This window comes from Seriola aureovittata, chromosome 24 (genome assembly GCF_021018895.1).
Source record: "Seriola aureovittata isolate HTS-2021-v1 ecotype China chromosome 24, ASM2101889v1, whole genome shotgun sequence".
Classification (NCBI taxonomy): domain Eukaryota; kingdom Metazoa; phylum Chordata; class Actinopteri; order Carangiformes; family Carangidae; genus Seriola; species Seriola aureovittata.
This window is the reverse complement of record NC_079387.1, coordinates 8455360-8481207: the sequence shown is the minus strand read 5'-3', so window position 1 is coordinate 8481207 and position 25848 is coordinate 8455360. Positions and strand designations below refer to the sequence as shown.

The window sequence follows — 25848 nt, the reverse complement described above, 5'->3', positions numbered from 1 at the left end:
CAGTGGTCAACCTTGATGCATAGCTTGCTCAATGTCCACTCCCTCCCTCACATACACACACACACAAACACATTTGCTTTTTCCCTTCCTCCTGCTATCGTATTCGATTGCAAATCGTTGAATTGAGGCACAGCGGGTCTGAGAAGAGGCAGCCCCCACCTCCCCCACTTTCCCTGTCAGTTGTAATTTAGAGATGATCACAGATCTGAGCTGAACGACTCTTCAGTCAAGAGGGATCTTTCTTATCACGCAGGTGCACACTTAGCCAACAGTCTCTTGTGACTCATGGACCACCACCCAAAAGCTCATTTACACAACTGAGTTATAAGATGTGCATGAAAGGAAGTAATCTTTCTATAAGAGCCTTCTTGTTTGCTGCTTCCCTTGATCATTTTCCCCCCGATCAGATAAAAAGAGAAAAACATTTTTCCTCTTTGTAACAATTCTGCCTTTACAAATGTTCCTCCACTGATTTTTGTTTTTCTTTCAGTAAACAAAAGTCACAGATCAGACTGTAAAAGATAAATCAAACTTTACGCACCTTATCCAGTTTTCTGGCAGGGCAGTGCTTTTAAAAATAACCTGCTGCTGTCCTTTGCTTTCTCCATTATTTTTTAACCTGTGAAGAAACCTGTTGTGCACTGTGTGTATGTTTTTTAAATCGGGATTTCAGTTTTCTATTAATAGATCTATGAAAATAATTGTTTGTGCCCTGCATGTTCAAGCTACTTTTACAAATCCATGAAAGAACCTTTTTATTCTTGTATACTCCGGCTCCACACGGCCCCTTCAACCTCCACCAATAAAGTAGGGTAGCTTATGTTTATCCTTAGAGGCAAAACCCAGGGCAAAAAGTACCGAATTGAATTGAACATAACATTTTTATCAACTCAGATCTTCTCTCATTTGGAGCGTGTTGGCTGAAAAGTAAAATGATGTTGAGAGAAATTCTAGAGACTAATCAACCACAGACATGGCGTTTACCCATGCGGCCCAGTCGGGCACAGTCTGTAAAAATTACATGGCCCACCACCTGCAGGGATAGGAATCAGGGTCATGTGCGATGCAAGCCGGGTGGCAGGAAAGGGCAGGGACCTAGGCATGGCGATCCCTGGCATCGTAGACTGGTGTGCAATGTCACCTCTTTGGCGTGGAAGTAGTTGGACTCACCTCCAAGCACAGCACTGGGTCTGGCACCAAACTCCTGGAAGGGAGGCTTGACTGTCTCCTTTTCCACAGTTCCACTGTGTTGGAGTTGAGAGGCATGAGAGGGTCGTGTCTGTGCAACTGCAAGTCGCTGTGAGGAAAGCTCATTGAGAGGGAGGGTTGATGGGAGGAACGGCCTGCCTGATCCGAACCTCTGTGGTGTTTTATTCCTAGACTTCTGTGCCCATCATGGATTGTGCATCACAAACACTATGTACACCCAGGCCTATGGAGGCCTTCCCTTCCTTTACCAATATCTTAAAGCATTGGACACAGTTGTCCTATACTTCCTGTATTATGGTTAAGAAACCAGTATAACCACTGTGTATTCTTTATCTTGGATTACAGTTTTTATAGCTTATTGTTAATAAGTTTCTGGACACAATTTTTTGTGCGTTAAATAAATAAAATCCTGCAGGTAAAGGATCCGTTTACACAGCTCTGTACTGTAATAACTTCACACTATTTCCTGAATTACTCATTGGTCTTTAAACATCCTTCCTTCCTGCTGACACATATAACATATCACTCATATCATCACTCATCTGTCTCCTCACTTTTCTTTTAGGTAATGTTCAGTTGTGTCAGTCTCTATCAAAACACCAATATACTGTAAATGCATACAGTATATCCTCGGGATATACCCACCCACTTCTTCAGATGAAAGCAAGTGAGACGTGACTGTGTCACCAGCCAGTTTTCTTGAACCCATAAACAAAAACAATATCTAAGAATAGTCATACGCTGTCGTCTTTATGTATTTATCTCCCCTACTAAGATCTGCAGAAGCGTAGGGATATGACTTGTCGTTTCTGGCAAGATTGCACTAAAGGTGTGAGCTAACATCACTGATCAGACACACACACACACACACCTGCTTGTTCCAGTCACCTAGCACTGACAAAATAAATAGCAAAGCGGCGGCAGATTCGTGGGAAATGACATGCACCTAACAAGATTTCACCTCAAAGTCTGCCATCTGGAGTTACACATCTTTACTTGACAGCTGTGATTATTGGCTGAAAGAGCTGTAGAAAAGGCAAATGCACGTGCGTATGTGTGCACGCAGCTTTTCCACCTTTCATATTTACATATGTGTCTGTCTGCGGTTAAAGTTTTAGTTTTACTTTTTGACAATAATGACTTTTTAAATCAATTTTCTTTTGAGGATTGCCACCTGCTGCCACATACACATACAGGATATGCACACACACTACTCACACACATGGTGGGCGAATGTGGCTCTTGTGTTGATATGTTGATTTAGTAGCTTTAACATTCATACACAAGCAAGGGCAGAAACAGTAGAAAGAGGAGGGAAAAAAAAGGCTGAATACCATCTGATTGGGTTATAAATACTCTCAATGGGGTCCCTGCCTCATAAAGATTATCTGTAGCACACAGAGCACAGCAAACAGTGTATGTTTGTGGCATTTGGGAGGGGGGCAGGAGGGGGTTGAGTGCGTGTGTGTGTGTGTGTGTGTGTGTGTGTGTGTGTGTGACAGAGATATAGAGAGACAGAGAGAGAGAAAGGCAGAGTGTGCATTCAGAAAAATTCCATCCGGAGTGTCTTCAGCTTGCAGGGATGAAGCCTGAATATTTTATTTGACTCAAGCGAGCTCAAAAGAAGACAGGGGAAAAAAAAAAAAGAAGAAGCCAACCCCGGCTTCTAAAAAGAGCCGTTGTGTCTAAAGGTTCTCCACTTCACATGATTGTACCCTTCACACATTTTATATACGGGTTTTTCTGGCATCAGTCCAATTAGGCAATCATGTGCCTGGGATGACGGCTTTAAGAGCACTCCAATCAATACTGTGGGCATTTTAGCCCAAATCTCTGAGCAGGAGTAGTGTATTCAAGATCACCTAGAAAAGAGACACAGCCGAAACTTGCCAACTGGTGCATTTGACAAATCTTGTAATGGAGATTTTGGTGATTTTCCAGTGGACAGAGGTTATACAGTGTAGGTGTGCAGGATCAGTACGTGCCTCCTCACTTCACTACAAGCCTGGATTCAGTTCCTCGCTCTAGTTCTTTCTGTGTGGAGTTTGCCAGTTTGACCTGACCCCCCCCTCCCGCCACCCTTCCTGTATAAAGACATCTAAGTCAGGTGTGACTGACTGCTTGCTAAACCCTGAATGGCTTTTTGTCCCCTAGGCTTGTGAAGTTATTTGTATGGGGTTGAAGTAGTGATACTCTGTTTGAGTTTGGCAGGTCACATCTCTTGTTTTTAGCCCAAAAAACAGGAGGACTGATCACTGTTATATTGCCACTATCTATAATGAAGCTCTGTTCGCTAACAAGCTACAGCAGTAAACCAGCATCCACTCATTTTTACTGTTTCAACTTCTTGTTCCGTCTGCTTTGTCTCTGCCTGCCATTGTCCCCATCTTCTGTGCTGCCTGTCCCACAGGGAGTGTGATATATATATATTAATATTTTCCGATTTCCTTAAAACATCACTGCTATTAGATAAAAATGCTACTAACATTAAATATCAAATATAAAGAGGAGGACTCAGGTGCGTTACAAAATCCTACCTTCTGGCCCAATTGCTGCTCCTCTGAACATTGCACCTCTGTACTCTGACAGCGTTTTTGTCTCGGGCTTCTCCTCTGGCATATTGCCTCGTCCTCTCCTGAATCCCTCCGCTAGGTAGCATCTGCCAGAAGATTGATGCCGATTCTGCCTCAGGTTTATTTTTTACCGTTTCAAATGCAAATAAAAACCTCAGCGCGGCGCAAAACATCACAGCGTGGATTGCCATTCCACCCGACTAGGTACTCTAAATTTCTAAAGGCATTTATGTGAAAGCGTGGTAGAGGCAGGGGATGGCATGGAGGTCAGGTGTAAAGACTGTTTTTTTTTTTTGCCTCACATTGTTTATCCATTAAGACACCCACTGGACTAGCTTGTATGGTGTTTCTGAAGGTCTGTTGTATGATTCAGATAAAAGCAAAACAACATGCACACTTTCTCTGCCATAAAGGACATGAAATGAGAGAATGGATGACAGGTCAAGCCAAAGAAGCAGTTTGTTGTTTTGGCCGGACTGGTTTTTAATCTGATTTTGAACAGCCAATTTGAACATCTTATTTTAAATCCTGATTCAGTAAAAGCCTGTAGGATTCTGTTGTTATTATTCTGCAAGATGGTTGCAACTCGTGCCAATTTGGGCTTAAACTTAGAGCCAAAGCCAGTGCTTGTTTGTTTGAACTTGAAGACGGTTCAGTCTCCAGTAGCGGTATCAAAATGAGCACAATAGCCAACCTCAGGAGTGTGTCATCGTAACAGCTGGTGGACGTGATGACTTTGACTCAGGTTCCCCCTCACAGGATCCAGAGAGGCAAAAACAGAGCTGTCACAGATGTTTGGATGACGGCTGCTCATTTCTCTTAATCACTCCCCTGTAATGACTGCGATGGTCAAAGGATTTCCCTTGAGCCTCGGCTTTGTGTACACAGGGAAACTGGAGATCAAACTGAGGAAATGCCAATGTGGATCCCCGCGCTTGTGGATATTTACCTATTCAGTAAGCTTCCACCGTCTGAGACTTTCAGCCCTTTTTTGTAAACTGACAGCACTTTCAACAGTGTTTACATCGTAACGCGGAGGTTATGTGACAGGAAATAAACAAGGAACGCTTTTTGTATTTATTCTGTTTTTGTATCTGTCAGACATACAAAACATGGTCAGAAAAGAAAAGGAAAAATATAAACAAAGGCAACAAAATATACTAAATTTAATGCATTAAAAAAACAACTAATAATGGTCCATACATTACTGAAGTCCTTTGCTTTGTATCTCATTTCTTGTAATGAGAAATTCTCCATGGGATTGTTTTGAAGTTCATGAAAGATTCCCTTCAACATGAATGGTAAATTGTCCCTAGAGAGCAAACTTGAAATACCTTTTAACCACTGGCTACGAGATGGTTTTAATGGGCTGTTATAAGAACACAGGGAATTGCATTTCCACTTATTACAAGTTTAGCTCTCTTCACTATTTTTTTTTTTTTTATATGAGAAGTTAGAAAAGGACAGAGCACAATAATTATTCTTGTTATCAACCTATATAAGTTTTGTAGTTTTTTTATTTTTTATTTTTTTAACCCCAAACGATGTTGCAGGTTTCAGTTGAATGGAGTCGATATAAAAATATAGATTTAGGCAAAAACAAACTTTATTGCCATCTGAAAAATACATCGTATAATAACTGCAGCATCTGTCAGATTTCGGTTTCGATTGGAAGATTTCCCCTTGGAAAGATGAAGATATATCTCCCAGAAAAAAAGAAAACTATTTTGGTCAGATTTGTTGCTTTAGGCAGCCAGACAGAAACAGGATACATCATTAATGAAGCCGTCAGTGGTGGGCATTGTGAGATGAAGCCTGATATATTCCCACACCCTTTTTCTGTGCACTGCTGAGTAAACATTTCTGCATACGGCTGAAGGTCAGTTGAACCCAACAGATTTCCCTGGAGGTTCCAGTAATGAAAACCCTCAGACGAGGCCCAAATGTGTCGCGGGTTGCGAGTTGTCAGAGATATGTTTGTGCGTGCAGCACATGCTTTTATTCCACTATCTGATTTGCAACTGTAATCAAACATACTGACACATTCAGTTTTCATTTTTAAACTCCACAGAATATCAGTTTGCTTTAGACGGGCAGGTTTTGTTGATCCCTGAGTCACAAGCATAGTGTTATACTGCCACTGAGCAGATTGGGGTTAATAGCCTTGATCAAACTCGCATTAATGGGGATTTTTTAACTGGTATCTTTCACATTAACTTTCACATCTACCCTCTAATAACACTTGAATGTTCTCTGCCCAGTTCAAACTCATCAAAGTCTTTGAAGCAACACTTTTCTGTTTGTGTAGCCCTCAGGCTGTTGCCACCCAACCATCCAGACTATTTTAGCACCAGACAGCATAGATGATTCACAATAAGTAGACCAGATACCTTTGCCCATACACAGAAGTCAGTTTAATGACTGACAATATTCCTGATACTGTTATCAGTCTGAAACCTGCTCAACCCAAAATGTTTGAATCATTTTGAAAAAGCTATCTGAGAAATTTCAGACCTTATATTGTTGGAAAATTGCCGTGAAGTGTCCATTAACGCTGGCAGACATAAAAGAGCGGGACAACAACCATTTGTGCGGCAAACTGCACAATTTACAAAATCAATTGTGGATGTAGATGAGTATACAGAAGAGCAGATGTTTTTCAGTAACTTAAAATACAGAAATGGTTGTTTCATTATATTCTGAAAAACTATGTTTTGCTATTGAGTTGTTTTTTGGTGTTTCAGAGCACATACCGTACGGCTGCTTCCAGGTAACTAGTAATCACACCAGAGACATGCAGCAACATATCGTGAACTACCGGTTTAATTTAAAGGGGCAACTCCAGACTATAGATTATTTCAAGGCAGTATGTATTCAGAGCAGTAGCTAGGATTTGATTAGACACCAAAAATAAAATCTATAAAACTTTTTCAATTAACTGGATTCAAAGGCTTGTCAGCACTAACCAGGATTAAAGTTCTTTATTTACTGATCTTAAAGTAGTCAATTAAAAATGTGGAATCCGCCTATAAAATATCCACTTTGTGTTAGTTTTGTAAATTGTCTAATGTAACTCCCTGATGCAACGAAAGCTAAGCTAACTCCAGCTATACTTCGCTAACATATATAAAGGTGTAATTGATCTTCTCAGCTAATTCTTAGCAAGAAAGTGAGTTTAATACCCCAAAAGCGGAAGAAAGAATTTACAAATACATCATAAATTTGATTTTACGATTTGTGCCATTTATTAGTCTTTCAAGTACAGCTTGTTCTTTTACAGTCACATTAAAATCTTATTTCTGTTCCGCTGAGCAGCCTGCAGTACAGCCTTCTCCTTGTCAAAGCTGATGGATGAATATCTGATTGAATTCATTAGATACTCTCACTGATCAAGACTCAATCAAATCCCAGTGTAGCATGACTGTAATGATTTAATCCTTCAAGATACTGACAAAGGAGGTTGCTACCGCAGATTTCTTATTCACTTCCCTTTGATCATAAATCATCTGGAACTTGAGGTACACTGATTTAAACTATTTATCATATCGGAAATGAGAAGCAGTAGCGCATTAGTAACCACACAAATTTCACATGCTGTTGCCTAAAAGCGGCTAATGGCTTTATTAAACATTCAACAATACATGTTTTTTATCTCTCTCTCTTCTATCCTGTTGTTCCTGCTGCTGGGAAAAAAAATCAAAGAATAGAATAAAATCAGATGGTTGAGAGGGAGTGAAAATTGGTAATGACCCCTGCCTAATTTTTTCCATTATCAAGAGGAAGGATCAAATCATTCCATCATGAATCTGTGCACCCAGCAGAGATTTGGTAGTTGCATGCGTCAGTCCTATCTCGCCCAATTCTCACACTTATTTCAATTTCTGTCCTTCCTTATCAGATAAGAAAGTAAGAAACTAATGTGCCTTTAATTACCATTAGGAGCCGACACGCAGTATTTACATTCTGTCCATGCACCATTTAAAAAGGAAGTATACATACTGTACAGTATCCATTCCAACTATCACTTCTTTGACCTCAGACAGAAAACCTGTTAAAATCTACAGAACTAACCAAGCCATCTCTTTATATAATGATGAAAAGTTATTATGACTTGTGTCTGGCTCTGTAAATCCTCCTGAACCTTTCAGAAAAGTAAAGTCTGTGGAAGTGAAGAATAAAAATGAAAGAAGAAAAGTCAACATCAGGCTGCAAGCAGACACGGATAAGTAATAGTTTGGTCGTCTTAAATTAAAACCTTAGAGCTCAAAGCTTGAGACTCATAAAAATCAGATCTGTTGCTGCATATATGCAACAAAAGCCGAGACAGAAACGCATTGAAGAAACCAAGAAATATATAATATATAAGTCTGAGTCAGCTGCCATTTAGCTGCAGTTCGGCTAACCACGTGCTCATTGTGAAATCAGGTCTAATTTAGCATGCAGCTAGAGCCTAGCAGCTACAAAGTGACACAACAAGCTTATCTTCAATTTTACCTGTCCTCACAGTGACTGTGTGAGGTGAACAAAAAGTGTAGCAGCTGTCTGACACAAAAACAACACGCTAAGCCTCACAAAGGCTGTATTTAGTGCGGAGCTACTGATTTTTGATCAGTATGTTATTATACGTCTGCCCCGTAATTTCATCCATCTCAATCATACATCCCTTTTGGCGGCTGTCATAGCAAACATCTTCCATTATTCATATCAAGGATTAATTATAGTGTTTGAAAATGATCAATTTCTGCTGAAAACAGCAACGAAATGTGAGACAAATATTTAGGAATGCAATCAGCTTATCACAGACGCTGTTTCCCAAGACACAACGCTGCCTGGGGAAGCATTACTACACCTGAAAGCCCTCGATTATCAAAGTGACTGTGACACCTCAGCTGAAACAGGCACTGGAATGCCACAACAACATCAAAATATTCCCAAAGGTGTGTATGATCCCAACAAGGCAATTCACAGATGGTTATACCAGGAAATACAGAGCTAAATCTTCCCATCTATTTGTCATTGTCACACTGATAGAAACTGATGTATCAAGAAAATCCATTCGTGCAGAGAAGTCAATTACAGTCTCTGCGTTAGAATGGACTATGAGATCAATATGCATGAAGGACACACACACAAACACACACACACACACACACATAAAAACCTGCAGTATTTATTGTAATCCATGTATCATGTCAGACCTGCTCATATCTCAGGGTCATTAATCGTTCATATCATGAACTACATCACAAGTTCACAGACACACCCAGTAGTGTTTTCAGTTGTTGAAAAAGTGAAGAAAAGTGGGACAAATGTGGTGTGTGTGTGTCTGTGTGTGTGTGTGTGTGTCTGTGTGTGTGTGTGTGTGTATGTGTGTGTGTGTGTGTGTGTGTGTGTGTGTGTGTGTGTGTGTTTGTTTGTGTTAGAGAGAGAGAGAGACCAAAGATGTAATTTGCACTGGTGGGGGGGGCGTGTCCTTCCCACCTTTCAGAATCTAATTATTATCTTTAGACTGATTTACAACCTTTTTTTTTATTTTCCTCTCAGGCAGCACACAAGCTGCCCTGTCCTCCCGGAGAATGTTTCTAGGGTTGGATGCTACCTGAGAGGAAGCTCTCCAATCAGTAGTCAGGGCTGAAATCATACAGCAATCTGCAATCTCCCCTACATTTTCAGTTTAAATTCATCAGCCATCAGAGAGAAGGTGGTAAAGAACAGTGGTGTCCTTGTGATAAAGACGGAAATACATTATTTATCGCTTCTAAAGGTTTATTGTGAACATTGGAAATAGTAGTTTGAAGTTGTTTTCAAGCATTTTTCATCAAACATGATAACATTATTTATGTTTAAGTATCAGGTCAGGGCTGATATCAATCAAGCATCTCAGACTTCCTCCTGAATATCCCTTAAAGTTAACCAAGGAGTAGAAACGCTCCTCGGGGCAGGACTTCACACTCTTTTATGAGGCCTCCTACGCTGATTTTCAAGGTGGAGAAGGAATCCTCCAAGGAGAGTGTGATGTCGCTGTTTGACAACACTCATGTAGAAATGGTGAAGATGTATTGTAGCTATCTGACAGTTGCAGTTTGAAAGATTAGACTGTCGACAAATTCCACTATTTTTTTTTTTTTTTTTTTTTTATGAAAATGTTTTATGTGGGGAAGGTGCTCATGTGGATTTAAAGTTAATTGCAGCCTTTATAAGTAGTAGGTAATTTAACTCAGCAGTGTCCAAAGCTGCAACATTTTACTTTTAGTGCCACTTCGTGCACATGCTGCACAGGCACGGAGAGCAGTGATGTTGAAAACTGGCAGGCTGTAGCCTAATCTTCTCTTCCACTGTCCTAATCTGCTTTCAGATACACCCATTTTATGTTCCCTGTATGCAGGGAAACATGTATTTCTGTAGTGTCAAACTATTTTGGGAAAATGCAACATAAGAATATGAACATACAGTATCTCTTAAATATAATAGCCTCTTACACTATCTTCTTTACACACGAGCAGATTTATGTCTTTCTTGGTTGAAGAACTGATTTCATTTCCATGCACACGGACATGAACACACACTGCTACACACATCCAGTAACTATACACACCTGTAACCACCCACACAGTACTTGAACACGAGTGTATACATGCACGCTCACACACACACACACAATGACAATAAGAGTACCCTCTCGCTCGTATTAACAGATGCTGTATGAATGAATGCGCGCACACACACACACTTACACACAAAAGAATTGATTCCCTGCAGCGGGTTTTCTCACAAGCGGTGTCCGTTCTTGATGTAAGCAAAGCTGTCACTTTACAGGCGTGAGCAAGTTGATGAGTTAAATCTTCACACACACTTACACTCTGACAGCTCAGTTCTCTACTGCACGAGTTCTTTTCTCTCCGTCTCTCCATATTCACTGTGTTAGCGCCATCATCCTCGCGTAGGTGGCGGGAGCTTCTTCCAGTTTCGGCAGCGGTGGAGCTCCACACTGAAACATCCACCGTTTGACTCACTCGTAGTACGTTCGTGTTCTTGCTTCAAACTAGGTCAACAAACTCAGGGTAAAGCAACGACGTGCTCTTGCATCTGTCAGTGGATATTAGGCGTATTATTGTTATTAGGCAGGAAGACTGCCTGAAGACAATTGTAACTCACTCTATTGTCTGTGCAGAGCTTAATTTATCAACTTGCCCAACAGAACATTGATTTAGAGTCTTTTTTCTTTTTTTTTCTTTTTTTTTTGGACTAATGGAAACAATGAATGTGCAGCGGCCAAATGTTTAACACTGTCATTGTTAATGCAATTGATCCTTTCAGTGACGTGTTCTTCTTACTGAACAACACCCAGTTGTCATGTCATGTTGCATCCCAGGGAAGATTATGAATATGGAATGCAAACTACTTTATTAACATTTAACCAAAACTACAGCCTCTCCCAAATCTTAACCAGAGTGCTTGTGTTGCCCAAACATAACCACATGCCACAGCCGTGATTGCCTTTTTGTTTCTTGCTAATGTTTGAATCGGAGAATCTAATATACTTGCCACATATGATACTACAATTAGCTAGTGATGGCAGCTACTTGTCTTAATCATACTGTGTTGTAATGACTTTCTTGCATCTAAATGTGGTTAGCGGTTTTGAGAGAGGGCTGTGTCGGGTCACTTCTGGCAGCTGTCTTAGTAACAAATCCTGCTCAAATTGGTGATGATTCACAGGGATCAGAGCTGATGAGGTACTGGCACTGGGTTCCCAAAAGAAGGATATTATGAAGGATATGGAGTAGATAGACTCGAAGATAGAAGTGTAAAAACTCCAAATGATGGAATTTCTTGTGTAATAATAGCGGTGCTTTTCCTTCGGTCCCAGATGTTTTCAGATCTCTGGCTTCATGCCTGTACCACAACACACTGAAACTATTTACCAGAGGCTCATGCACAGGGAACAATACTTTTGAAGAGTTTCACTCTCGCACAAAAAGACTTCACAGTAGCGCTTGACCAAAACGTTATTTATTAATATAAGCAATGTACCACGCACTAGAAAAAAGATACCTATTTTCACTCTAGATCCTGTTTTCATAAAATATTTCCCTTCGGAGTGCTGATCCAGGATCAGAGCGGCTTTGTTTTTGTACAGCCTCGCCCTCCAGAGACCTCGCTGACAATCAGGACTAAATTGGTTCGCAGGGTAAAATAGCAGTAATACACGACTTTGTGTCACCTCGGTGCAAACAATGCGCCGCCTTTCAGAGAAACTATGATGCAGGTGATGAGGTCTCCAAAAGAGGCTCTTGAGTGAGTTAAATTTGCTCGCCAGTACCGATCCTGGGTTAGTACTCTGATTCCAAAGAGGCTTTATAAATACAGGTCCCAGTCAGTTGAAACACACAGGTGATTTTCATTAAGACGTAGAAAATAGCGATTTTGCTTTATTGAAGTATCTCAACGGACTAAGACACTTATAAAGTGTAGTAGAAATATCAGAGGTGAGGAGAGTTTACTGCGGTGTAGGCCAAGCTCTGTTCAATTCAGTCAGTTCATAGATAGATAGATAGATAGATAGGTAGGTAGGTAGGTAGGTAGGTAGGTAGGTAGGTAGATAGATAGATAGATAGATGTAATGTCAAAATACTAATCTAATTTCACTGTCTCATGTGAGCTAATATATTAAATCAGCAGAGTAAGTAATGGTCCACAGGGTAACAGCCCTTCTGCTGTTTCTCTAGCATCACTCGAGGCAATCTGATTTGTAATTACAAACCTCTGGACAGGAAGCAAATGTGTCTGGAGGCCTTATGAATATGTAGGACCCCGAAATATAAACTCATTTAGGCTGCTTGAACTGACTGAACTGGAACCAGATCGACTCCGGCCTCGCTACTGGCCTAACATACATTCCATATATAACTGTATGAAAATAGAAACATTAATTAGATACATCTTACATAAAAGCTTTTCTCTGAACATACAAATACTGGGGGAAAAGTGTGTGTTTGTGTTTGGGGAGGGGAGGAAGAGGAAGAGAGGAAAAGGGGGGTTGATTGTTCTACAAAGCGAAACAACTGCAAAAAACACCATATAACAGTAAACAGAACCAAAATGTTTCAAACGCCGTCGGTACCGTCCATCCCTGTGTGTTTGTTCTTTTGGTTTTTTTTTTTTGTTTTTTTGAACATGTGTGTCCGTATGCCTCCATATATGGCATAAATTTTACATGTTTGAAGGAGGGGATGTGGGACTCATCCTGAATCATTCATTTTTTAACACCGCGCTGTGTACAGTATGTGAGTGTATGGGGGTATCACACTATATAGAACCTATTTTACAGCACCTGTGATCATTGCCAGCTGGGCACACAAGACGACGTGTCCTTAGGTCCTGCATATGGCAGGACATCGAAAATCCCTTTCATTTTTCATCAGGAAAAAAAAAAAGAAAGTTAAACTAAGCTTTCATCAAGACTCCAATTTCATGTACCCAAGCTCTGTCTCTGAAACTGGATGAAATGAGTCTACTGCAAAATAAATAGGCCATGTACAGTATGTGTGGTTGTATGTGTTTCACGGTTCAAGTGGCTTGTGGCCAAAACTAATGTTTCTGCAGCTCATTTGTACCAATATCCAACATATTTGTTTTGAATTATTTTCCTGCCAAAACAGTTATTTCATATTTACCCAGAATTACATCATGTGCAGCTGAAACCACCGCTGATGTAATTTATTTGGAGTTAGTAACAGCTTAAAGGAATAGCTCAACATTATTGGTAATATGCTTATTTGCTTTCTTGCTAAGAATAATATGAGATGAGAAACTACTCTCATGTCTGTGTGGTAAATATGAAGCTACAGGCAGCAACAAGCTATCTTAGCTTAAAGGAAACAGGGGAAACAAATACTAATTTTATGGCCAAGACCAGTTGCCAGGCAACCAGCAGAAGTTAATCTCACATAACTCCCCCCAAAAAAAGGTGAAACTTTGGAGGTCCTGGTAGGTGGAAGTTTTTTCACCACCTTTTGACAACCTCTAAAACAGAAAACTACTATTTTATACTTTTTTAATTGGTTTTTATACAGATAAAAAACACAAGATTTAATGTGCTAACTAACGACCTTTAGAAGTCCTGGCGGGTGTATTATTTTATCTTTGGACAGAGCCAGGCTAGCTGTTGGTAAATTCAGTATAATATACATTTCCATGGCACTAATTCATTAGTACAACAACAGTGATGTTTTACTCATCGCTCTCTCACTCTTTTTTAAACAGAAATAAATAACCACTTAATTCCAGTTGTTTCTTCTTTGCAGTACTCAATGTCAAGTTACTGTAAACAAAAATCAACGCTTCCTGATGTTTTGCTTACCTCCATGTTTAAGTGTTGCAGCCTGCCGAAGACTTTTAGTGTGAAAATTCTGGAGGAAATCTTGAGTTTTGAGCTTAATGATAAAAAGTTGAACAGCTGACATGACTTTTGCTGTACTGATGGAGCTAGTGCCGTTTATACTGACTTTATCAAGACAAAAGGCAAACATGGGGGAAGTTTGAGTTTGCATTAACTGGGAAACGGGAAATAACAAGCATGTCCTAAACACAGCCTGTCATAGAGGTAAATAAAAGCTCTGGCCACTATTTGTGAAATTACGGTATGTGCATTTCCCGAAATGTCGACTTTGTTCTTTAAGCCTTGGTAATCCACGAGCTCTATAAATAATAAAACATCTATATAAATAAGAATAAAAGTGCATGAAATATAAAACACGAAACTGTTTTCTTACAGCTGTTGTCAGGAAGAAACCAGCATTTCTCTAACCCTAATCTCTTTATTCATGTACTGTAACATACATAATATGCCTGGGGATGAGATTAGCATGTTTAGTATTAGATTGGTATGTATTTACGCGGTTCTTATATATTTGGCGTGTAAGAATGTAACCCAGCATTTATTAAAAACACCCAAATCTTCTTGGCATCTACTGTAAACTGCATCGACTGGTCATAAAGCATCATGAACAAAAGCTCACTGACTTAATAAACAAGATTATACCAAACAACCACTGCCCCTGACACTAACTCATGTTTAACAATTAACAACTGATGTGTGAGCTAATTGACTTGCTGTGAAAATACAACTAATTCTAATAATAATAATCATAATAATAATAAGAATAAGAAGAATAAGAAAACAGTACTATTATTAGAAAGGAGAACTAATTCTAGGGTACAACTAAAACTAATGTGCTACAAAATGAAAACGGTGACTGTTAGTTTTAAACATCTCCAGTGGTGAGAACCGTGTTCTGGGTTTGCTTCATCAAAGAATAAACAGCTCAGCATGCAGTGGTGTGATGGATGAGGTAATAAAGATAATGGAGGGAACTCTGAAGCTGCGTCTCTCAGTGCTGCACCCTTTCTAAAGAAGGCACTATGGGTGCTTCGCCATCTCGACGACCAAGATTCAGCAATGCAACCCCCGTCCCCGAATGTCTCTGAAGTCACGGCCGTCTGTTGTTTGGTTTCTGAGAGAGTCATAAACGGAACCTATCCATTCAAGTTAATGCTGAAGGGCTTGTTGTTCTACTGCTGAGCATGTTATTCTCCTGGGAGCGCCACGGCTCAAAGTATCATGGCCTTTACACTGGTGTACGACGGCACACACATTGTTTCAGTTATGCCGCTCCAAAGGCAGCACATCTGGATCCGTCTCATTTCCTCTCCCACGCTTAGTTGTGACCTCTAATCATGAGCCGCAGTGCAAAGTGTCGGGTAGTGTGGCTGTTTCAGCAAAGGGCCCACGGATCACGGGGCCATGACCCACTAGAGGTAGAGGTAGCTGACCCAGTAGACGATGTTGAAGAGCAAGAAGGACGTGGGGAAGAAAACCCGAGAGTAGGAATCCAGCTCGCTGATGTTGACGTGGATCTTTCCTTTCTTCCAGCCGCCTTCTTTACACTCCTCGTAGCAGCAGAAGAAGCTCTTGCAGTCCTTCCCGTCCAGGCACTCGTACAGACAGTTGTCGTCGTAGTCGTGCCAGAAGAGGGAGTTTCCCATGGGCATCATGGTCCGAGGGTTGCGACTCATGTTGAAAGATGAGTAGGCCTGAAAGGAAAGACAGAAAGAAAGTGTTATGGTGGTAGAATTGACGTGTGCAGTGTCTTGGATCATTCACTTTTGAGGACACTTTTTGCTGGGGAAATGTTAGCTTTAGCGTCTCTTTTAGCATGTCAGCATGTATGTAGCCATCAAGAGCTTATTTAACCTCTTTTACAGAGTTCCTATTGTAAAACAAAAAAAAAAGTTATATGGAAACATTAAAAAGTCTATAGAAGACAGCTTTTTGAACCAAATCATTGAGCTAACATTACCTCAATTAGCCAGCCAGCTGCTGCTCATGAACGTCTGCGGGAGACAGTTATCATTTGTAGCTGGCAAAATCAACGGTTGCTGGCTAGAAATAACAACCCTGCTTTTGTCTACATCTGTCTGAAATCAACGACCAACTGTTTTGAGAATAAGTAGGAAATTAATTTGGTGAACTATACACTATATGCAGTGGTGGCATGCCTTTATCAAAATGCAATCAGCCTTTGAACTGGATTGAGTTCTGGTACGGTGAAGCTGTAGTGGAGAAAAAGTGCTTTACACTCTCTTGATTGATCATTGATCATTAATACACAATAGCAAGTCTATTAAGACATGTATTTATTGATGTCTTAGATTGCTGAAAAACTCCATCAAAGTCCATATCGATGTGCTGAGTACCATTCTCTACATTTGTCCAGCGATCATTTGGAATAATAAAACACAGCATCAAACAACACAGTTGGCACATCGATGCAAAAAGCATTTGTGAATCAATAAGCTTTTTATAGTGATTTCTGTTTTTCTTGAACGCTCTTGGAATCAGATTTTTTTTTGATAAAATAAACTATAATAGTGATGTTTAAACATATTTAATTTGAAGCAAAAATACTTATTTAAAAAAAAAAAGAAAAGTATAAACATACAACAATAATCCTTATTCATTATTTTTATAGTCATATAATGCAGCAGATTTTTTTAGACAGGAATGCTGAAGAAGTACTCCTGAGAAAATTCATTATGTGACTTCCTCCCTGATGTTTATAAAATCGTGTGGGACAACCTAATTGGGGTAAAATCTTCACATGTTTTTCTAGTGCTCTCCTCTGCTGTTAAAGGAAGAGTGGGAGGCGAGAGAAAGAGAGCTGGATGCGTCGTATGGAGTAAGAGAACTGACTGAGTGGGCGGCACAAAGGGGCCACATGGATGAGGGGAGGGCGGTGGGATGGTGGTCATATGAGGCTTCCCCACAGACAGACTGGGCCAAAATACAGCAGCGAGCCAGAGATGCAGAGGAGGGGACCGAATGTAACACAACTTAATTGTTCAGCCCGAGCTGACAGTCTCTCTCTCACTCTCTCTCTCTAGCCCTGAGACACATTCAGCAGAACTCCTCTACACTGGGAGGAAATAATGAAGAGGGAGGGGATCTGGAGAGAGTGAAATGACAGCGGCGGCTTCTCAGTCTGCTGTGTTCATAGATGTGTGCCGCCGCCATTAAAGTGTTTGCAGCAGGTGCAGCCTTGAGAACGCCTGCACAAAGCATCAGGCTCTCATACAAGAGCAATTGCTAGACTGCACAAAGTGTGCTCATACAGACACATGTCAGGCACTACACACATACACACATATGTCAACACCCTATGGATCAATATGAGTTTCTGAAGGTCGATATTATTAAACTGAAAACACCAATAGCCAGCATTCAATCGCCTTTTTCTGTTCTTTCATTTTCACTGAAAAGATTACAAGCACTTCACGCTTGGTCTGTAGAAAACAAGCCTCTGAGGCAACATTTAGATCGTTGCTTGACACAGAGACTCCAATGTGAAACAGGCCTGGATGCACAGGGACAGATTCACTAATACAATCACATCAACATATGTGCACTTCATGCTAATTTCCGTTTAGCTCATCATGTGGGCACAGACTTGTAAAAGGCCCTGCACCCCTCCTGCATTAGAGGGAGACACAACATGACTACAGTTAACATGGCTGTTTGTAGTTGTTTGTTCATTTCTTTGCATCTCTCTATGATTGCTTTGTGTCTCTTTATAGTTGTTTTGAGTCGCTGTGGTTGTTTGCGTCTTTTTTGTAGTTGGTTTATTTTTGTTTTTAGTCTTTTTGCGGTTGTTGTGCATCGGTGGTTGTTTTGTGTCTCTTTGTAGTTGCTTGGCTTCAAACAGGAAATTTTCACAGTCACTTCAAACAGAGGCCCGTTCAATAATCTCTTCATCTTGAAACATTAATGAGATCATTATATGAAAGCTACATGCTTTACAGACTGTTTTATACAGCTGTGGTCACAGAAGGACCTTATGTGTAGCGGAGGCAGATGTTACTCACCATTCTCTGCGTCTTAGCAGGAGGTCTGCGTATACTGTAGGAGTAGTAGTTGAGCATCGCGTACTCGATCATGGCAGCGAAGACAAACAGGAAGCAGACGGTGACAAACAGGTCCATGGCCGTCACGTAGGACACTCTGGGTAGCGAGTTTCTGGCCACTGTGCTCAGCGTGGTCATGGTCAGCACCGTGGTGATACCTGAGCGGGGAAGAGCAACACTTTACAAAGAGAATTCTCTGTGACTGCATGATGAATTGCTGGTCAGTACTGGGGTGACCCATGCGGAAGTCAGTGATTATATAACATGTGGGCAGAAGTTTATTAATCACCATTAATAATGCATATGGGGTATTCTGGGTAAATGTCCCCATTCTTGCATCAATCTTGTCTTCCCATAAACATCCACAGCGATTATTTGTTTTTTAGTGCGGGGCAACAGAATTTTTTTAAATGATCAAATAATTAAAATTACTTTTTTTATCTTTACTCTTTCTCGCAGCAATTTAAAATGTGCTAAAAAATGAGGTGTCAGAAATCGATTTGCGGGTTAAGAACCTCTATTATACAGTGGAGTCACATCAGAATTATGAGGCAAATCCTGACACCTCCTCATGACTAAAACATGACTTGTCTCCGAAGTGGTTCAAGTAGTGCAGCTATAATTCAGTAACCACGCGGTAAAAAGCTGGCCCTTGTATTTGTGAATATCTGTGATAGTAATAAATTCAATAAGGTTTTAAAACCTCAGCCACAGTGGGAACTTTCCAGACATTGCATTGATAGACCTGACATGTTTTGAATTTTTTTTTTTTCAAGGTTTTTATTATAATTTTATTATTTGAACAGTTTTTTTTCGGGCAGTTTCATCTGTCTGGTCTCTTGACGTTGATCTTATTGTTTTTCCAAACATGTGCGACGTAAGACATAAAGACACAAGACTTAATACCGTCCTGACTGACGCGTAGACCGTGGTCATTAATCAGCCTCTGAAGAGGTAAAGCTGTCACGAGTCCACTTGTCTTTTAATGACAGCGATGACTGATGGAAATGAGGCTGTAATTTTTGCATTAGCTCGACCTCTGTGGTGAAAAATCGCGTTGAATTGAAAATGTGTAATAGCCGGTGCGGGAAGTAACTGTCAGTCATATGTCAACTGATGATACACTAGTGAGTCAATCACTTTGGGAGGTAACTACATTTCTTTTCAAATAGTTGTAGAGTTGTTAAAGTGGCTGTTATCAATAATTACCTGTCACACTGGTAAATTAGTATCTGGGATAACTTTTAATTGTGTCATCAGTGCCATTGTTTGAGAAATTACTCCTCATGGTGTCTGAAAGGAGAATATTGTGTACGCTTGGTGAAATGAAATCAATTCTTTCAAACAGAGATGAACCCAGTGACATTAATGCCCACTGGGAGCGCGGATATCTACTGCTGCGACACACACACATCATTCTCATAATCTCGCCGTCTTTCCCTCTCATCCTCCCGTCTTCCTCTTCAAGCCACGTCTCACCCTTCCTCTCCCTCTCCGTCCTTTTTCTCTCTTCCTCTCTCTTCTCTGTCTCTTTCATCCTCATCTCCTACATGTCTTTCATGGCAGTGTGTGCCACTGTTTTCGCCTGTGGTTTCCATAGAGACGAGTTGCTCCCATCTATTTCAAGCTACCTCCTCTGGTCTACTGCTTGTCTAGACTTTCTCTTTTCCCCCGCTCATTAGATTTAAGCACCAAACTAGGTAAATTAACAACTCCCCTCTTCTAATACCTAAAATCTAACTATCTGTTCAAGTCTCAGTGCACTGTAAACAGTGTGAGCTCAGTAAAACAGCAAGTGCATCGACATCACTGCTTTGTCTTTTTATTTATTTATTTTTTTTATAACAAGCTACCCACCGGCTGCTCACAGTTTGGGCTGCTATTTCAAATCAAGGTCATGAGTTTCCTTTGCACAGTTTAATACATTTTGTGGGAATTGTCGCTACATGATACCATAGCAACCGGATGACTCCTGTCTGTGCAGGCGATCTGAACCGCACAGTCTCACATCTGCAGACCGAAAACAGGGGGCATCTCCTGGAGGTGAGAAAAGCTCCAGTGCATATCGCTGTACAAAACGAATATGCTACACACATCCTCTAAATAATCTCGATGGTGTGATCACAGCATTGAGAAACACCAGATTTTCTGTTTTTGTGCGATTAAATTTGATAATAAAAAAACATGTTAGTTGACATAAAACAGTGTCTCACATGTTCAGACGTTGACCTTTGTTATGTGTCCAGGGGTGAAGCAGGTGGAACAGACCACAGCTTGTATTCATGAGGTGTCTATAAGTAGTACTGAGGAGTACCAGTCAAGGATCAGTAGCTAGGTCACAAGACTGCTTGGGCTTCATTATGACTACAGACCTAACCTAAGACCATTTTAACAGAAAAGCTATGACGTGGACTTTAGGTTTGTCAGTATTAAAAATGCAATTTGGAGCTTCAGTGTTCTAATACAGCCACATTATCTCTAATCTGTAGATCTGTTGTGGCCACTGACAACTGATACATCTCTGATACATCATCAGAGCTGAAATGATTAGTGAATTAATTGACTGTTCGCTTGACTCAAAAATGAATCTATAACTATTCTGATGTGTCTGTCTTGATTAGCATTAGCCTGTTGTATTTTTGTTTTTTGTTTCTTTCTGGATGTGGCAAGTCGCACAGGTTGGGAGTGTGCGCCAGCTGGGGATGGGGAAGAAATAACTGAAAAGGAGAAAGAAAAAAAGGTGATGGTACAGAAACAGGTGAGGAGACAGGGTCATGTGACCTGGTGGTCAGCCCCTTTATCACTGTATGATAAACAAACAAAAGGAGACACGTCCCATTTCCCCTGAGCTGCGCACCTGTATCACTGGACTATAACACAACAAACAAACAAACCTAACACCTTCCACGTCCCCCTGCGCTGCACGTTTACCAAGAACCCATTTGGTGTCACTACTGCATCAGTGTGTGTTTGTGTTGAATAGCTGGAAGAAAGATTAGAGATCACAACAGCCCTAACAGTGAGTATATATGTTCTGACATGTTAAATTGAAATCATGCAGTTAGAGCAGTTGGAGTGGAATAAAAGGGTGTAGCATTTGCGAAAGTGAAGGCGTTCCTGTTTTGAGCTGTGAAGCACTCCAGCAGATTTTCCACCACATCAACACAAAGTAAAATGCAGTGTACATAGGAGCTGACAGTCTCCTCGGCAAGAGTCGTGTTTGTTTATGGTAATTATGCCGATGTTTTCAAATTAACGTGCTAGTGATTGAGGTTAAAATGCTACACATGGCAACTCCAATCTAATCTGATTAAAGGTGTTTCACGCACGCTGCAGAGGAGTCCTCGACTTTAAGCCATGTCTCCTGTGCATGTAATCAATCAGATGGCCCCTACATGAGTCCCCAATGACTAAGGAGACACTTGGGGACTAAACAGCCTGAAGCTAGTCTACTCGTCTCTAACTTCATTCACTCAGCTGTGTATTTCCTGATGGTCAGCTTGATATCTATAAATCGTGCTTTATGTGGCAGCTTCCATCGGCAGAGAACGTCCTCGTATTGATGTTTTATTCCCAGTATATGAACTTCTTGTTGCTGTGAAACATCAGTACCGTTTGAGTTGGAAGTACTACTATTAGACCCTATTAGGTCTCTCAGAAAGAAACTGCTCTGGGACAAAAACACAGCTGATAATATACTGTAGCTACTAGTTTGTCCCTGTGGTGAACAGAGCACCCGATTTTTAAATACCCCCACCTCTCACAGCACAGTTTGAGGGACTGATGTCTTTGCACTAGCTACTATCTTTAACTCACTGCCTTCTTGCTAGGGTTCCCATGAGGAACATTGTCAGCTCTTACACCCAACCTGACACATCAAAGTTGACAAGCGTTTGTGTGAATGACGGCTCTCGCAGGGAAACCTTGGGTTTTTAAATGCTACCCCCCCCCACCCCCCAATCACACTCATATCATAAAAAATAAGCTATAAGCTTGTTGCCAGTGCTTGCTGCTATAGCCCGGGCCCAATATTTGAGATGACTACGTCTAACCAAACAGTGTGTTGTTTGGCTTTTGAGGATGTTTCTTTGGTAAACCATGAAAAGCGTCCACATCGAGATCTGTGGGTGATCGAGACTCCTACGCACCTAAGAAAAACAACAGCATCAGCTGCTTCAGTAAATGCCCCAAAACAACAAATGCTTATATTCTAGTGACAAATTCTCTAGAGGTCTTTTTTTCCATCAGGAGCAAAGGAGGAAATAGTGTGATGTTAAGTGAAACGACTCTCGTTGTTGATGGAGGAAATTTTAATCTAATAGGTGGACATCTCAAAACCCTTGCACACGAAACCAAAAATATCAGCATTGCTAGATTTTGGGAAAATATATATTTTTGCGATTGATAAATTGCCCTTGAAATGAACTTGTGTGGCACCGTGATGTTCTGTATTTCCCTGAATAACACTGTGTAGCATGATGATTGATGTTACCACCCAGTTCAATTAACTCCAGAGCCACAGTTCTCGTTTACCCTCTCGAGCTCTACATTCCCAACTTGTGCCTTAGGGTGGGGTGTATTTCTCCATCAACAATCCTTCATATCTCTGCCAAGATCCATCTGAGCTGCAGAGATTGAGGTCTAATGGGAATCAACCGGAGTTCAGCTCTCTTACTTCCAGCCCACTGCTATCCAAATGTCCTGCTGCTGGAGGAGTAGCAAGTGAGTGACAGCTCTTTGGAAATACCACCTGGAACATGTTAGCAGCTTGTCAAGGCACATAGCCTAGAGGGGTGGGGGGGTGGCGGGCGTGGGCGGCATCACCTTCCTTTTTCTTGGACTTCAACCTCTCTGTGATCCGACTGATCTTCCTCCCTCGTTCTGACATTTCTCCCCGCCGCTACGTGCCAGAGGCCTTCACTTTGCTTTACACTCTTGTTTTGTCCCTCTCTTGTGCCCAGCTTTTCTTCCTCTTATCTCTCCTCTCCCCTTTCAGCCAAGGGATCAGGTCTCAGGCCGACCTGAAAACAGGGCCAATGTACTGGAGAAGAAAGGCTAAATGACTTTCTGTTGTTGAGCTGAATGTGGATGTTTATCAGGACTGGGACAGCTTGCTGCTCTGCACTACCTGTTGTCTGAGGGAGATCACAAGCCTTTCACCGCCTTTGGTCATGTGTCACACCACCACCCACCTACTGTAAGCTTTGATCGTCTTCGGTTGTTGTCTACACCAGGCAGACAGACAGAATGACACAGTGATGGAGAGTAGGACAGGCAAAACCCACTCTATATGATCAACTAACAGCCGCAGGAGCAAGGTGAAAGCTGGGAGTAACAGCAGCGTCTGTAGCTGTGAGACAGTGATCCTTCCTACACTAGCAGTAGTATTTCAGCACATATCTGCCGTTCCTACGAACACGTCATTTCTTAAGCCACTCTGAAAATACACCTTTGTGTTGTTGTCGCTCTTGATCTCATCCGCTTCGTACTGTTTTGATGTTCAACTGTCATCGTGTCAACTTTCATCAGCCTAACAGCAGAAAATAAGTTGAGCAGAACTCAACTGAACTGAAGACGATCTGTTATTATGATCAGCTTTCATTTACAGCTCTAAGAGGCCCAGTGCATGATTCTGGCTTATTATTGAATTTGATACAACATGAGGCAGCTTTATTGTAGCAGAGAAGTTCTTTTTTCTTCTGGCTTTTTCTTGAGTGAATAGGGACGGACAAAACTCCAATATAACTTCGTTTATTACCACAGAGGCTTTCCAGATGACCTTGTGTGATGTTGGCTGATTGGCAGGCTGATGAAGGCCACTGAGTGAAATTAGAGTACTTCATAGTTATGTGTGCTGTCTTGATTCAAGTGATAGCAGGGGTGAAGGTAGTTGGAGGGTGAGTGAGCCAGCTGGGGTTGAGTTATTGGGTCAATTGAGAAACTATGGGTGGTGGAGTTTAATTAGTTAGAGTCTCAGCTCCTTCAACAAGTATTACGAAAGTGCCATAGAGCAAGGCACTGACCCTCAACCACTCTGGTGGAGCCAGGGTTATCGTCTGAATGTGAAACTATGGGTTGGTTTTGTGCTTCTATAATTCACTGGCAGGTTTTCAAGCTTTTATTTTTAGCCATAGTAGCAGCATTTCTCTAGGAACTTCAATGTCACTTGGTGGGTTGGCCCACCACTTTGGATGTATATGTGCTAATTAGCAAATGTTAGCATGCTAACATGCTAAACTAAGATGTTAGATGTGGTAAACATACCTACTAAACATCAGCATGCTAGCGTTGCAGCAGAGCCACTAGCATGGCTGCAGACTCTTAGTCATGTTAATGTATGCTTTGCAGCCGTAGCAGAGTCAACTCAGTGATCGACAAGGAAGAATTGTTCAAGAGCCATATTACTATTTAAGATAAAATTAATAACATACATATATATATACTGCATATTGACATTAAGTTGTCAGACACTTACCTTGAAAATCACCTTAAACAGGAAACCATGAGCACCACAACAACATCATCCACAGGAAAGCAAATGAACTAATGGCAGGCATGCAGTGGGGGAGGAAAAATCAAAACAATTGTCAACTGGTGCACAGAAAAATAAGATTAATACTACAATAAATGATGAAAAAAAACAAAAAAAACAAGCCGCACTGATGGGACATATATCTTCAAGATGCCTTAATGCGCAGCTAAAGCTACAAGGATGTATCCATATTCATCTGAGACTGCACATGCAGACGGATACACAACAACTCTTTCTTCATTTGTTGTCTTTCACTCCACAATAATGTTCAGTGATGTGCAAGTATTCCAGCAATATGATTGCTTTTGCCGGTAATAACTACAGCGACAAAGACTGGGTCATAATATTGCAGTTACTAATCATAAAAGAGATTATTACTTTTGCTATCAAGCTGTCTAAATCTCAGATTGAATGGGAATTACCAAAAGGCTTTAAATCCTGCCACCAACTTCCGATTCATTTTCTTCATATTACACTCACATGGCTTGAATGAGCAGTGGCAAAAAGTTTTATGTATTCCCATCACATCATATTGGACATCAACGCTCTTCACTATTGCTGATTATTCCCAGCCCAGAAAGAAATTATATAGAAAAGAGTAAAGCAACATTAAGAAAGTATTGTGACAAATTACCTCTCCCAAGGAAGATTAATTTATACAAGGCACTCTGAAGTTAAGTGGTATTCCCTACAGTTCCCCACACAGCTACATGAGTGGTGCTGTTGTGTACCTAAGGCCGTCCTTGCAGGCGTAGCGTCGCTCTTGATCCAGAAGGAGACCCAGGAGAGGACCACAGTCAGGATGCAGGGGATGTAGGTCTGGATAGTGAAGTAGCCCATTCTTCTGCTAAGGTCGAAGTACACTGTCATCAACACGTAGTCACCTGTTGAGAGAGAGAAAATGGAGTCACAAATGAATATGAATAATGAATATTAAAGGCCCTAAATAGTGTCACTTTGAGAACTTCTCTAGCTCCATAGTTCTTTGAACTTTTTTTGTCCAAGGGGCTAAAAGAATATGTACATGCGGTGAGGTTTTATTGACTACATGTACATACTCTGTATCCTTTA

The 25848-nt window shown here is 40.9% G+C and overlaps 2 protein-coding genes across 5 annotated transcripts in view; one reads left to right on the top strand and one right to left on the bottom strand.

Moving 5' to 3' along the window:
• The window catches only part of cfap221 (cilia and flagella associated protein 221), a 130185-nt gene that overhangs the window by 44746 nt on the left and 59591 nt on the right, over positions 1-25848 (top strand). The gene's annotated exons all lie outside the window — the stretch shown is intronic.
• Positions 11783-25848, bottom strand: part of LOC130165656 (gamma-aminobutyric acid receptor subunit gamma-3-like) — a 77539-nt gene continuing 63473 nt past the window's right edge. Inside the window, exons 8-10 of the mRNA XM_056371108.1 lie at positions 25509-25661; positions 18207-18403; positions 11783-15878 (exon numbers count right to left, since the gene is read on the bottom strand). Coding sequence (XP_056227083.1) covers positions 15597-15878; positions 18207-18403; positions 25509-25661 — 632 coding nt within the window. The 3' untranslated portion in view covers positions 11783-15596. The remainder of the gene's footprint in view (positions 15879-18206; positions 18404-25508; positions 25662-25848) is intronic.